Below are 14,498 nucleotides of genomic sequence, written 5' to 3'. Positions count from 1 at the left end.
CTTCTAAAGATTTGCTTGTTTATAATGGTATTTTAATTATTATTTAATTAATAATTTACTAAGGGGTGCTTTGCCAGTGCTTTTGGTGCACAAAGGCAAAAGGGGGTTGGACTAAATGGCCCTTTTCCAATTCTTCTTCTTATTATTATTATTATTATTGGCACAAAGACACAGCATAACACAGCAAACGATATCTGCTGGATTTCGTATCACATAATCACAAGTTGAACACTTCCCCGGCATTTAGGACTGTGTGATGTATGATGATGATGATGATGATGATAACAACATTGAGGCTGGGTGGCCATCTGTCAGGGGTGCTTTGCTTGTGCTTTTGGTGCACAAAGGTAGAAGAGGGTTGGACAAGATGGTCCAAGGTGTCACTTCCAACCCTCTTTATTATTTTTATTATGATTATGATTATTATTAACATTGAGGCTGTATTTCTTCCCGTTTGGTTTTTTTTATTTACTTCAAAATAAAAGATGTACAGTGTGCATAGGAATTTGTTTATAGAGTTTTTTTTTCAACTATAGTCCGGCCCTCCAACGGTCTGAGGGACCGTGAACTGGCCCCCGGTTTAAAAAGTTTGGGGACCCCTGCGCTACATGCACAGTGATCCCTGCAATGGCTGCATCCCTATTATAGAACAAATACAGTTTGGAACATTACCTGTCATGGGTCAATGCTATGCAATCACGGGAGCTGCAGTTTTCCAATGTCTTTAGCCTTCCTTGGCAAAGAGTGTTGGTACCTCTCCAAGCTACAAATCCTGATTCCACAGTATTAGACCATGGCAGTAAAAGTGGTGTCAACTAGCTGCATTTTTGAGTGCTGCCTCTTCCTCTACCGCCAGAGGGCGCTGCTGCCACCCGTTTCCCTGCGAGGGAGGGGCGCCTGGCTGGCTTGGCTAGCTGCCTGTCGCTGGCCTTGTCTTCCTCGGCGCCCCATTTTTGCAAAGGTGGGGGGTGAGCCTTTTTTGAGCCCAGATGCTGGGGACTCCATTGTGAGCTGGGATCCGCCTCCTCCTTTTGCAATCTCTATTTTTGTGTGAAATCATTGTTATTATTTTTGTTATATTTTTAAAAACAGGAGCAGCAAGAGAAGGAAGGAGAGAGAGAGAGAGAGAGAGAGCTGCTTTCTTTTGTCTGCTGCAGAAGTTGGAACCGTGCGGGTCTGACTCCGGTTCGAACCGGACTCTGGTGCTGCCATTGATTTTGGAACTCGAGATCGGAGGTAAAAGAAATCAAATAAAATATGCATCAGGGGAGGGAGGAAAGAAAGCGGTCTTTCTTTGCCATATGAAGGGATGGGGGTCTGTGAGGAAGGCTGGGAGGCAAGCAAAGATGGGGAAAAGAGAAAAAGAAAGGGGAGGGACAGCTTCCATTTAAAAAGGGAGTCGTGCAAAGGGGGGCAAGCCATTAAAAAGAGGTCTCATGAAGGAGGACAGTTCATGAAAAAGAGGCCTTGTTAAAGGGGGGTATTCTATATACACGAGATCTTTAAAGGGGTACAATGCATTAAAAAGAAATCTTGTAAAGGGGGCAAACCTGCATTTCCCTTTCTCTGGTAAGAGTACCCTTCTTTTTTCCTTAATTCCCTTCCCTTAGGATACATTAGCAATTCCTTTCATATTTTTTAAATTAATTTATATAAAATGTTCAAAAATGCTACTTAAATCCAAATATTAAAAATGAAAAACACATTTGAAGGTGAAACATAACGGGGTTTTACATGGCAGGAGGCTGGGATTGGATGGCCCTGGTAGTCTATTCCAACCTTGAGATTCTTTTAGGATTGCTCCCTTAAAAAAGGACATGCAACCCTCCTCCTCCATAGATAATCTCTTCTCTGTGATATATATTATTTTTGAGATAGAATGGCTTCCTTTATTTAAATGGGTTTCCACTGCATATTCCAAAAATACATTGACGTAGGCCTTGTGCTCTCATTTGGAAATATTGTCCCACCTTCCCCAAAAGCCACATCTGTGGGGATAAGCCATGGCTACCAAGAGAAGAGAGAGAGAAATTAGCACATGCTCAGAGAAAACATTTGCCTGTATCAATACAGATAGAGGTTATTAAAGCTTGCTCAGTGTGGGAGATAATGGATCCATGGTGCCCATGATGATTAAACATGTGTTGTTACTGATTGCAGACGTCTCTCCATATCCATGGATTCTACATCCATAGATTCAGTCATCATTGGCTTGAAATATTTTTAAGGAAACCTTGATTTTGCTATTTTATATAAGGGGCACCATTTTACTATGCCATTGTCTATGATGGAATCTGAGTGTCCATGGATTTTGGTATCCACAGGGGTGCTGGAACAAAACTGCAGCAGATACCAAGGTCTCAGTTTCATTAACACTACTATACACATATTTTACAAGTCACCTAAATAAAAGGCAGGTTTCTCTCCCAAAAACCAACTGAAATTTAGACAGGAGGATGGGAAAGCCCAGGGTAGTAGCCTGCATCCATTGTAGGACAATGCTTCCGCTGCTATTGTTGCAAAATAATGTATTTGTTTATTTGTCATATTTATACCCAGCCCTTCTCACTCCGAAGGGGACTCAGAGCAGCTCATATGTATATCAGCCACAATTTGATACCATACAAACATACATCAGCAAATAACTCTATACATTAAAAGCAAGTGTTCAATTTTTTTTCAGAATTCATCATCAGGGTAGAAATTAAGCAAAAATAAAAATGCTGGAATGGGGGAAGTTGGTTCCTCTGTGCATTTAAGTCACAAAATGTAGAATGAGATATGAGACATAATGAGATTAGGTTCTGCATGAGGTACCTATGAGTATTGAGGCCAAAATTCCATCTACACTGTAGAATCAATGTAGTTTGATACCACTTTAACTGCCTTTACTCAATGCTAAGGAATCCTGGGATTTGTAGTTTGGTAGGACACCTGATTTTGTGGCAGAGAAGTGAAAGACTTGGTAAAAACGCAACTTCCAGAATTCCAGATGCTTTAGCCGAGGGAGTTAAATTAATTCTATAGTGTAGAAGTACCCTAAGAAAGAAAAAAAATGGCAAATTTTAAAAACATGAAATCAGAGTATTTAAAATGTCCAATCTTATGTTCAATATGGTGGCACAACACCTAGTAAACCAGAGTCTGATTTATTAATTCATGATATTTACTTTCCCCTTTTTGAAAAAGTAGCACATATCTATTTCCACTCCTTTTCATCCTCACAACATCCCTGCAAGGCACCTGTTTCAGTTCTATCCTGTGCTGAAGGGCTAAGATGACAGTTAAGTTAAGAAACCGTGATCCATGGAGCTTCATGGATGATTGGTAGGGCATGAAATTGGGTTTCCTTGTCTTTTGTTGAATACTCTGACCAAAGAGTGGAAAAATATAACCTTGCTGCACCCCCCAGCTGTATTTTGGACCCAAATCACTAGTTAACACCAAAATAACGACAATTTATTTTCAAAATCATTAGCTTTTAGCTACTTGTAGTTTGTCCTCTTATTGATTAGCATTTTGAGGAATCTCGTCCCCTTTGAAGAAAACTGATATCCAGATCCATTAAATTTGCTCAGTTCCAGTCTAATACCTACATCAAAGTGGGTTCCCAGTTCAGGTTGCAGTCTTACATACCCTTCGATATAGTTCACCTAAACATAGAAAGGGTGTACCAAAGCTGGAGAATGAATGCAGTTTGACACCATTTTCATTATCATGGCTCAAATCTATGGAATCATGGGAGTTGTAGTTTGGTGAAGCATCAGCATTCTGTGGTAGAGAAGGGGAAATATTTTGTAAAGCAACAACTCCCATGACCCCATAATATTGAGTCATGGCAATTAAAGTGATGCCAAGCTGCATTAATTCTACAGTTTAGATGCATCTAAAGCTGACTTTGAATTGCAATAACACTTTTTCATCTTTTCCAGCACACCATCCCAAGAATGTAACCAAAATACATTTTTTTCACATTTTTTCTCTCTCTCCCAATTCCACCCACCATTGTCAGATTGGTTTAGGATCTGTTTTGATAAAGAATTCTAGAGAACCTGAAAACTTGCTCATGATTTTGCATCTCAATCAAGAGAAAAGGGGATATAAATAAATAAATATTATAGTAACCATAGGAATGAAAATGATGATGATGATTTTGTGACATTTTGATTGGATCTCAAAAGAGTATTTGCTGCTTGACTGGAATTACAGCCTTTCCCCATTGGATCGTCACAGTCTGCTTTACTTTTTTATTTATGCGTTTAGGGAAGCATGATAATCAAAATGATAAACTAAAATTTCATAAAAAACATATTTGGAAAGAGGAAACAGAGCAGGGAGCGAGCCGTAGTCTATGGACAGGAGAAATGGGGTGATCTAGAGGTTGTATCCATGCTTTGATAGTGCTTCTAACTGCCATGCCTCCATCTTAACAATCCAGGGATTTGTAGCTTGCCCAGGTGCTTGGAATTCAATGCTAGGACGCTTTCCCCGAACGACAAGACTAGAGTTTTCTGTCAGAGAATGTCTTCTGCTCCTCACCAAACTACAAATTCCAGGACTCCATAGGATGGAACCGTCACAGGTAAAATGGGATGGAAATGCTACAATGGTGTATTTTGGGTGCTGTTAGACTGCCACTGCCATTACCCCTCACCACTGGCTATGCTGGGAGTTGCAATCCAACATATGAAGGGCCACGTGTTCTCTGAGCCTTTCAGAAAAAGAAGGTGATCGGATGATCCCTCTGAGGGCAAGCCGCGGTGGTATATAGTGAATTTCAGCATCTTCAGTGGGTTGGAGTGCCAACCGATAGAAAAGAGGTAAATGCTTAACCCCCCAAAGCCTTTTCTGAAATCTTTTGCTCTGTTCCTTCTCAACCACCACTCTTACATACAGAGACTTTCCATGCGAAGACACGCTGTTTGTGACAGAAAATGGCCAAAACAGTGTCAGCTCAGGTAAATAAGTCTCATCCTTCTCCATGCCCTGCCCTGTGGGGTTGTGTTGAAGGGCTAGAATGGTGGTGGGTGGGTCGGCATTCCTTGATACTATTCCTTTTAGGCCTAAGGCTTTTGTCAGTGAACTGGGTGGGCTTTTTTTTTTCTTCTTTCAGATAGAGCAGGATCTTCTGGCCTCTGATCAAGGAAGCCTCTACAGGGAAGTAATGCAAGAGAGCTACAACACCATCTTTATGGGTGAGATGGCTCCCACCCATTTTGTTCTTTTTCTTCCCCCTTTTTATTAAAAATATATATATATTTCTTTAGCACTGTGAGTTTTAATGGGTTGTGAGTTTATCTACACTGTAGAAATAATGCAGCTTGATACCACTTTACCTGCCATGGCTCAATGCTGTAGAATCATGGGAGTTGGAGTTTTACAAAGTCTTCAGCCTTCTCTGTCAAAAACTACTGGTGTCTCACCAACACCCAGAATTCCACAGCATTGAGCCATGGCAGTTGAAGTTATGTCAAACTGCATTATTTCTACACTGTAGATGCACCCTATGACATGTGTGGGATTCTTACACACTACAACAATTACAGGAAGGACCCCTGTAACCACAGGGGGAAATGGTCTCTAGAAATTTACTAGGTTCTCTAGGCCATTCTATGGTTCATGGGGTTGTTTTGGATGATGTAGCAAATTCCTAGAAAGAATACCTCTTTAGTGATGCATCTGCACTGTGGAATTAATGCCACTATAACTGCTGTGGCTCAATGCTATAGCATCCTCGGATTTGTTATTTGATGATACACCATCACTCTGACATAAAGGGCTTGGAAAACGACATTCATGATTCCACTGCATTAAGCCATAATTGTTAAAGTGGTGTCAGACTGCATTAATTCTACAGTATAAACACCCCTAGGTCCTCTAATGCAGCTCTTTGGTATGCTGGGACTGGAAGAAAAATAATTTAATGGCCTTGGATCATATTCCCAGTTTCAGATATCCACAGTCTGGCCAGGGATATATCCCTGTGGATACAGGGATCTCACTATGTAGTGCAGTACTCCTACTTTAATGCCATGGTTACAGGGTTTGTAGTTTGCTGAACTGCTAGAGCTCCCTGGCTGAGAATTCTCAATGCCTCTTCCCTAACCTGCAAACCCCAAAATTATTTAGGATTGAAGCACAGAAGTTAAAATGGAATCATATGTATAATTGTGTAGTGTGGAATGATCCCTAGTTTCATTTGAAACTTTCCCCAGGAAAGCCAATTAGGTTGCTTCTGAGAATGGGAGAGCTAAACCAGGGGTAGGAATGAGATAGCCTTCCAGATGTTGTGGAACTGCAGCTCCCACCGGCCACAGCCAGCACAGCCAGTGGTGAACAAGATTGGCAGCTGTAGTTTGACAACATCTGGGGAAGGAAGCATATGGCCCCCTCTCTGGTTCTTTTCCAGAGATCAAGATAGACATTTTGCAAATATTTTGGATTTCATCTTCCTTCTAGTTAGGAATTATGGGACCTGTCATTTAAAAGTCTCGAGGCATTAGATTGCCTGCCTTACATACTATTTGTTTAGATTTAAACCCCCTTTGGGTTCAGCCAGCCATATTCCTAGATATGTGTATATACAGTAGAGTCTCACATATCCAACATTCACTTATCAAACGTTCTGGATTATCCAATGCATTTTTGTAGTCAATGTTTTCAATACATCGTGATATTTTGGTGCTAAATTCGTAAATATAGTAATTACTACGTAGCATTACTGCGTATTGAACTACTTTTTCTGTCAAATTTGTTGTATAACATGATGTTTTGGTGCTTAATTTGTAAAATCATAACCTAATTTGGTGTTTAATAGGCTTCTCCTTAATCTCTCCTTATTATCCAACATATTCGCTTATCCAACGTTCTGCCGGCCCGTTTGTGTTGGATAAGTGAGACTACTGTAGTAGCTTTCGTCAATCCATTACCCTTCATTTGGATTACAATTTCTGCCACTCCCAGATATCCTACAAGATTTCATCCAACATGTTTGGAAAGTACCAGGATATGTTAATTTGGCGAATTATATTTCTCCGGGGTATTTGAGTAGAGATAGGGTCATTTTCAGCACCTCGTTATATTACAGTTTCCTAAAATATCAAGTGATTTCAAAAATATACTAGGCAATATATACCTCTTCTCTGAAAGAGGGAAAGGAATGCTGCTTCTTGTGTTTTATTAATGTCAGTTGCTTTGACAATATTTTTTATAGTTAAAGGCAACAGGCCTATTTGGTCATTATAAATACATGTTGAGCATTCCTTATCTGGAATTCCACAATCTGAAATACAAAATGGTTCACATGGGTGGCTGAGATAACAACACATTTACCTTCTGATGGTTCAATGCACACAAACTTTGTTTCACACACAATACTATTAACAATGTATTTAATTATCTTCAGGTTAGATATACAGTGCATATGAAGTGCAAATGAATTTCACATTTTGATTTGACTCCTATCTTCATATCTTAATGATGTGTATATAAACAAATATAGGCATTCCAAAATTGGGGAGAAAATCCAAAACACTTCTGGTCCCAAACATTTCATATAACAAATATTTCACCTATATTTTGTATCATAAGTTTCAAAAGCCACGGTCCTGTTGGTGACAATGCCAATACAGTCATCCCTCCTCGTTAGCAGTTTTGACTTTTTCAGATTTGATTATTCATAGATTTGATTTAAAAACTTCCAGCAGAAGTTGACTATAGAGTCATGCTGGAAGCCTAGAAGTTCCCAAGAGCCGTTCTCTTAGGTTAATAAAGTAGCATTTATTTTGTGATTTTTCACTTTCATGGTGGTCCTCTGCCCCCAATCCCTGTTAATGTGGAGAGCAGGCTATATAAGTCTGTTATAAGAGGTCGTGATTTTTACAAGCTTGCACAAGGAGGTATTCAATATCTAATTATGAAGTTCCCTTTTCACCTGCACCACAACAGAGCAGCTTACTGACTTGCCATTGCTGACATAGCTATGCCCCACTCCTATGATTAATTTGACTTTGGGGTGTACTGGGGAGCCATGGCCCAAACTGTCTGAACTACTCTGGGATTAATATAACTTCATCATTTGCATATAAGTTTTTTGATGGAGCTTTTATGCTCTGCCAGCCTTAAACAGGGTCGTGCTGAAAATACATAAAGTGGTTGATATAAAAAAATCTGGTGCCAAATCCAGGAGAAAGGTAACACACCTAACCAAAACAAACTGAGCTATATTAAGGTGAGATGGGTGGAACATTCTCTCTTTAAAAGGGGTAGGTAGGTTCCAGGAATGGTGAGGACATTTTATTCTCTTAGATGCCACCAGCCCTCCAGATATTTTGGACTTCAGCTCCCAGAGTTCCTGACCATTGAACAAGCTGGTTAGTGCTTCTGGGAATGTGAGGCTCTAACACCTGGAGGGTTGCAGCTTTTAGCGGCCTGCTCTCGAGCAGTGGTTCTCAACCTATGGGTCCCCAGATGTTTTGGCCTTCAACTCCCAGAAATCCTAACAGCTCGTAAATTTGCTGGGATTTCTGGGAGTTGTAGGCCAAAATGCCTGGGGACCCACAGGTTGAAAACCACTGCTCTAGAGGAAAGTTGCTGTTCCCAAACTTCCTGGTTTCAGTACTTCTCATTTTTTTCTCTTCTGTTTCTGGGCAGGTGGGTAATTTGAAAGGGCCCAAGTTTGTAAAACTAGTCTTAGATGCCATGTGATTTCCATCCCTGGGGTGCATCTTCACTGTAAAATTAATATGGGCGGACACCGCTGTGGCTCAATGCTATGGAGCCCTGATATTGGTAATTTAGTGAGGCACTAGCATTCTTTAGCACGGAAGAAGTTAAAAGATCTTGTAAAACTACAACTTCTATGATTTTATAGCCTTCAGTCACAGCAGTTGAAGAGATGTCAAACTGCATTAATTCTACAATGTGGCTAGAACATACATAAACTGAATCGAGAAAGGGCAATCTTTTTTATTTTCTCTGGTTAAACATGGAAATATATCCATAACTCATCCTCTCCATTCTCCTTCCTCTCTTTCTCTTTATTTCTTTGTCTCAGCCTCTCCACTTCAAACCTCTGAACTGCTAGCTCATCTGGAACGAAGGCAAGAATCCTGGGACCCAGATCTTCAGAGCCCTGAAAGTGCCACTGCTGCCGCTGAAGCTGATGCCGCTGCCACCACCACTGAAGCTACTCCTGAACAAGGGCTGGATAAACAAGTTCTAACAAAATGGCAAGAGAGTGGAAATTGGTGGAATTCTTACCGGAGTCCTGTGAGCGTGCCCAGTTCAGATTCATCTAGTTCAGGTAAGAGTTGTCACTTGAGGATCTCTACACATCCGGTTTTTCTATGCCCGTTTTAGTTTGTTGCTCTATTGGCAACAATCCATAAGTTAACTATGCGTTTGTAAGGAAATAAATTCGTAATCCAACGACAATCTATATTGTTGGATCTTCATTTCTATCATTATGAAAAAGGGGAGAAAACATGTCAGTGGCATATTTCCCCCTTGGCCCACTGCATGCCACATGAAGTCAGTGAACTTTGTGCCTTCCCAAAGCATCATTGAGACCTTGGCCAAAATGTCAGAGCTGCTTCCCTTCTTCTATCAAGGGGGATTTTTCACACATGACTAATTTTATAAACCTTGATCATGTTCCCCATTCTTTCCTAAACTAAAAAGCCCCAAACCTTTCCTTGAAAAGAAGATGCATCAACCCCTGGTCGTTGTGTTAACCTTTACCTAGCCAGTTCCCAGAATGATTCCCAGTTTTCTCTATTCCAACAGATGACGATTCAACAAGTGAAAAAGAAGAGGAAGGCAGTGTTCAGCGGGAGGGCCCCAGGGTCACAAAGCCACGAGCTCCTTTGTTGGGGAAATGTGACTCTGGCTGCCGGAAAGAAGAAGTCTACAAGAGTTGGCATGGTCCACTACAGGGCAGTATCCATAGAGCTGATAAAAATGACAGGGACTATCTTCGGAAGCAAAATGGTCAGCAAGGAATAGATGCAGAAGAGGGCCAGAACGAATGCTCTGAATGTGGGAAGTGCTTCAGTAGGAGATCATCCCTGAAGAGGCACATCAAAATCCACAGTGGAGTGAAGCCCTTTAAATGTTCCATCTGTGGCAAATGCTTCCTTGAGAAATCAAGGCTCTCTATACATATAAGAAAAGTGCATAAAAGAAAGTCCCATTCAGAAATAGAACTCTGTGAATGCCCTGAGTGTGGAGAGAGTTTTGTTACAAGAGCCATTCTCACTGAACATCAGAAATCGCATACTAGTCAAGCAACCTATCCGTGTCCTGCCTGTGAGAAAACCTATACAGAAGAGAGATACCTTATTAGGCATCTGATGGCGGTCCACTCAGGAGCACATCTCTTTAAATGCTCTAACTGTGGAAGAGGTTTCATAAAACAGAAAGATCTCATTAGCCACCAAATGACAATCCATATGGAGAACAACTGCTATGTGTGTCCTGACAGTGGGACAAGCGACGGGGAGAAATTGTCTGAAATCAAACATGAGAGACTACACACAGGAGAATGTTCTTGTAAGAACCTAAAATGCACAAATAGTTTTGAAGACAACAGATTATTTGCCAGTCATTGTAGGATGGATGAAAAAGAACAGCCACTTCAACACTTGAATCATCAAATGAATTTTCTGGAGAGTTTGTCCCACTCTACAGATAAGAGCAGTAACCCAGAAGGATATGTCGGGATGTGCCCTGAATGTGGAAAATGTTTCAAGAATGAAAGATGTTTTATTAATCATCAGAGAAGCCACATGCAAGAGCAACCATATAAGCAAACAGGTGAAGGAGACATCTTCAAGCAAGAAGAGCAATTCCCTGCAAATCAGACAAACCAGCTAAATTTGAAACAAGACATGTGCTTTGATTGTGGAAAACCAGCCTGTGCCAATTTAATACTGGCTCAACAGCCCAATACTGAAATGGAACAGAACCTCCACACATGTCCTGATTGTGGGAAAACTTTCAGGGACAGCCGATGTTTTGCTAACCATCAGAGAACCCATGGAAAAGAACAATATAAAAATGAAGCCTCCAGGGAAGAAGTGCTGCCTGCTGGTGAAAAGGGTTATCAATGCCCTAACTGCAAGAGAACATATGCAACCCACTATAATCTCAGGAGGCACCAGCAAGTCCACCCAGAATGCAGAACGAACAAAAGCTCCAGCCAGGGAAAAGCATCTTCCTATAAATGGTCCTTCAGTGACGCACAACATGTCCAAGTCAAAGGAGAACATCAGCACAAATGCTCTTACTGTGGAAAAGCCTTTAAAGCAAAAAGTGTTCTCTACAGACATCAGCAAATCCACATAAAAGGCAAGCCCTATAAATGTAATGTCTGTGGTAAAGCCTTTGCCTACAGATATACTCTTGCCCATCATCAGGAATCTCATATTGAAGAACAGATGTATCAGCATAAATGCTCTTACTGTGGGAAAGCCTTCAGGACGCAGTCGTCCCTCCGTCGACACCACCAGCTACACATGGGGAGCAAACCTTATTCCTGTGGCATTTGTGGGAAAGCCTTTGCTTACAGGTATGCCCTCACTCATCATCAGGAAATACATGTGGAAGGACCATCCCATAAATGCTCTTTCTGCTGGAAAGTCTTCCGAACCAACTATTCTCTCAGTAGGCATAAGCGCATCCACATGGACACAAGATCATATCAGTGCTCTGTTTGTGGGAAAGTTTTTGGAACAAAATATTCCCTCTTTCGGCACCAGGACATGCATGAAAAAGGAAAGCCTGATAACGTGTCCACTGCTGGGAAGGATCCTGGTAACAGTTTGAACGTAATTAAAGAAGAAGCCTGTACCATGGAAAACATTTCTAACAACTGGTCAGACAGTTCAACCTCCGCTGCATGTCAGGGTGTCCAAATGGATGGGAAAATCCCTGAATGCCCTGGGGGCATTGGTAGTTCTGAAAACCAGAGCACCTATTTGGAAGAAAAACATTCTCAAGGATTTTTATCTGATAGACTATCCAGAGATAACTCGGTCCTTCCTAAAAATCCAGTTAGCCATGCCAATGACAATGTTAATAAATGGTTTGAATATTCAATCTCCTCTAGGTATCAGGCTATCTGTGTGAAAGAAGACACTCCTGAATCTTCTGGGAACGTGAACAGCTCGCAGCTCACTCAGAGTACCCACAGTGAAGAAAATTGTATGAAAGGATTGGAAAGTGAAAATAAAATGAGGGATGGATCAATGTTCACTCAAGAACAAGATAGTCACAGAGAAGAAAATGTCAGTAAATGGACCGATAATTCATTCTACTCAGGATATCAGGATGTCCCTGTAGAAGAAAATCGTCCCGAGTGCTCTAAGGATGGAGATACCTTCATGGCTAGCTTAACCCTTACTAAACATCAAGGCAACTCAGAAGAAAATACCTTTAAAAGGTTAGAAGGCAAGAAATCCTTGAAGAGCAGCTCAAGTCATCAGAGAACAACTAAGGACAAAAAAAGACACATCTGTTCTACTTGTGGAAGAACTTGCCGAGACAAATATTCTCTCACTAGACATCAGAGAGTTCATACATCAGAGAGACCATACCATTGCCAAACCTGCAGCAAAAGCTTCTGCCACTCCAAAGACCTTGCAAGGCACCAGGCAACCCACTCAGATATCAGACCATATCTGTGCACTGAGTGTGGGAAACGCTTCAAAACAAAATCGGCCATTGCCAAACACCAGAATGCCCACAAAGGTCTGAAGCCTTATTGTTGCTCCTACTGTGGCAAAAGAGTCACAACAAGTTCGATTCTTCGTTGTCACGTGAGAATTCACACCGGAGAGAGGCCATACAAGTGTACAGTGTGTGAGAAAGGTTATATGACAAAGTCATCGCTTAAAAAACATTTGGAGACACATTTAAAAAATGAACTCCTCAAAGGTTCCCTGTGATGGAAACCAGACTCATCCAATTTTTAATACGTTTTCCTGTGATTATTGGGTGAGGAATTGGGACAATCCTAGATGGTCTAAGAGCAATGTTGTCGGATTCTGCTTAGGATCTGTGGAACTGAAATACATATTATATCTGCAGAAGGCCCAGGTCCTTTATGTAAGCAATGGTGATAAACTACCTCAGAAAAAAAAACTTGAAGCCTCAAAACATTCAGATGTCTTAGGTCAAATAATGGACATCCAAGCAACCTGTGATACAGGGGTTGTTTTGGACCAGTCTGTTTTGAATTATTGAACCTGACTGGAGAGGCAGGGGTGCTGGATGGTAAAGAAGAAAAATGTTGATGGAAACTATGAAATGATTGGTTGACTTTGCAGCAACTACGAGAGTGGGATGGAGGTACTAGGCCAATGGACATCCATAATTCCTCCTAAACTTCGCCTCAAGTTTTAAAAAAAAGTACAAAATACTGTTAAATTAGACAAGCTTGGTTTCATGGTGCAATGGTCTGAGTTCTATTGTAGAGCTCTGCTTTCATCCTCTGGTCACCATCTTAAGTAGTTACTTTCTGTTCTTGTAAATTAAGGGATTGGGAACATTTGCCTTCTAGAAGTTACATCCTACAGCTCCCACATCCTTTAACTTGGGCCTTGCTAGGTAGAAGTGATTAAATTTGTAGGCCAAAACATCTACAGAGCCAGAATTTTCCCATACATACTGTATGTAAAGAGTATTTTTTGTTGTTCTTGTTACTATTCCTCTTCTAATCTTTTTGTGTGGTTAATCATTCAGTAGTATGCCTGATTGGACCTACTTAGATAGGCTTCACAAAAATATCAAAGGCATATTTTGTTATTTATTCAGTCACAATAGGATCATTGCCAACCTTCCTTGATTGGCGTGACTATCATTTCCAGGTGAAGCCTCCAAGAAATAAATAGAAAACAAGTGATTTCCTCATTACTGATAGAAACTTCTAGTACCCTGTCATCAAGCCCAAATGTCTTGTGTGTATTTTAGAACCTACAAACGGTTGCTGTGAAAAGCAGAAGCTGAACAAGAAGTTATTTTTAAGTGCATAATCTTTTACCTACCTATAATGAACATCTTGAAATAAACACCTTGTGCAGAAAATAAAAATGAACTATAGAGTCAGTGTATGCAGGCTCAGTGAAGTCAAAAGAAAGCAAATTTGTAAAGACCTTGAGCTAAATGAAGGGGAGCATTAGCAGCTTCAAAATATTGCATAAACTTAAGCCATTTGCCACTTATTCACTGTGCTCCATCCAAAAAGGAAAATACAAACTATGAACAATACTCTGTCCATAATTTCCCCGAACTTCTCATCCACCTTGCAAAAAAACAAAAACAACTATACTACTGCTGACACTGCAGGAGGTAAACCGTGCCTTCAATTTTATAGAATGTTTAAGAATTCAAAAACATCTTACTGTATCAGACTACAGAACGATTATGTCCAGCATCCTGTTTCCCATGCTGGCCATCCAAATGCCTCAAATAAGAGAATAAGATCTTACCATGCCCTA

At 40.7% G+C, this 14,498-nt stretch overlaps 1 protein-coding gene across 1 annotated transcript; it reads left to right on the top strand.

The window, feature by feature from the left end:
- Positions 1-971: 971 nt before the first annotated feature.
- On the top strand, positions 972-14,091 carry LOC100552578 (zinc finger protein 11). Its single transcript, XM_062969619.1, has 6 exons — positions 972-1,236; positions 4,439-4,582; positions 4,897-4,958; positions 5,114-5,195; positions 9,056-9,304; positions 9,787-14,091. Exons 3-6 carry the CDS (start codon positions 4,935-4,937, stop codon positions 12,945-12,947), a joined length of 3,516 nt encoding a protein of 1,171 aa, XP_062825689.1. The 5' UTR covers positions 972-1,236; positions 4,439-4,582; positions 4,897-4,934; the 3' UTR covers positions 12,948-14,091.
- The last annotated feature ends 407 nt before the right edge of the window (positions 14,092-14,498 follow it).

The sequence above is a fragment of the Anolis carolinensis genome, chromosome 2 (genome assembly GCF_035594765.1).
Source record: "Anolis carolinensis isolate JA03-04 chromosome 2, rAnoCar3.1.pri, whole genome shotgun sequence".
NCBI lineage: Eukaryota > Metazoa > Chordata > Lepidosauria > Squamata > Dactyloidae > Anolis > Anolis carolinensis.
Note: the sequence above shows the minus strand (reverse complement) of the source record. Positions and strands in the feature narration are given on the sequence as shown.

Bases quoted from the DNA above. Each gene is read 5' to 3' on its own strand.
- LOC100552578 (XM_062969619.1), top strand. From the start codon at position 4,935: ATGGCCAAAACAGTGTCAGCTCAG. The intron at 4,959-5,113 runs GTAAATAAGTCT...TTCTTCTTTCAG, and splicing joins CCAAAACAGTGTCAGCTCAG to ATAGAGCAGGATCTTCTGGC. The intron at 9,305-9,786 runs GTAAGAGTTGTC...CTATTCCAACAG, and splicing joins TTCAGATTCATCTAGTTCAG to ATGACGATTCAACAAGTGAA.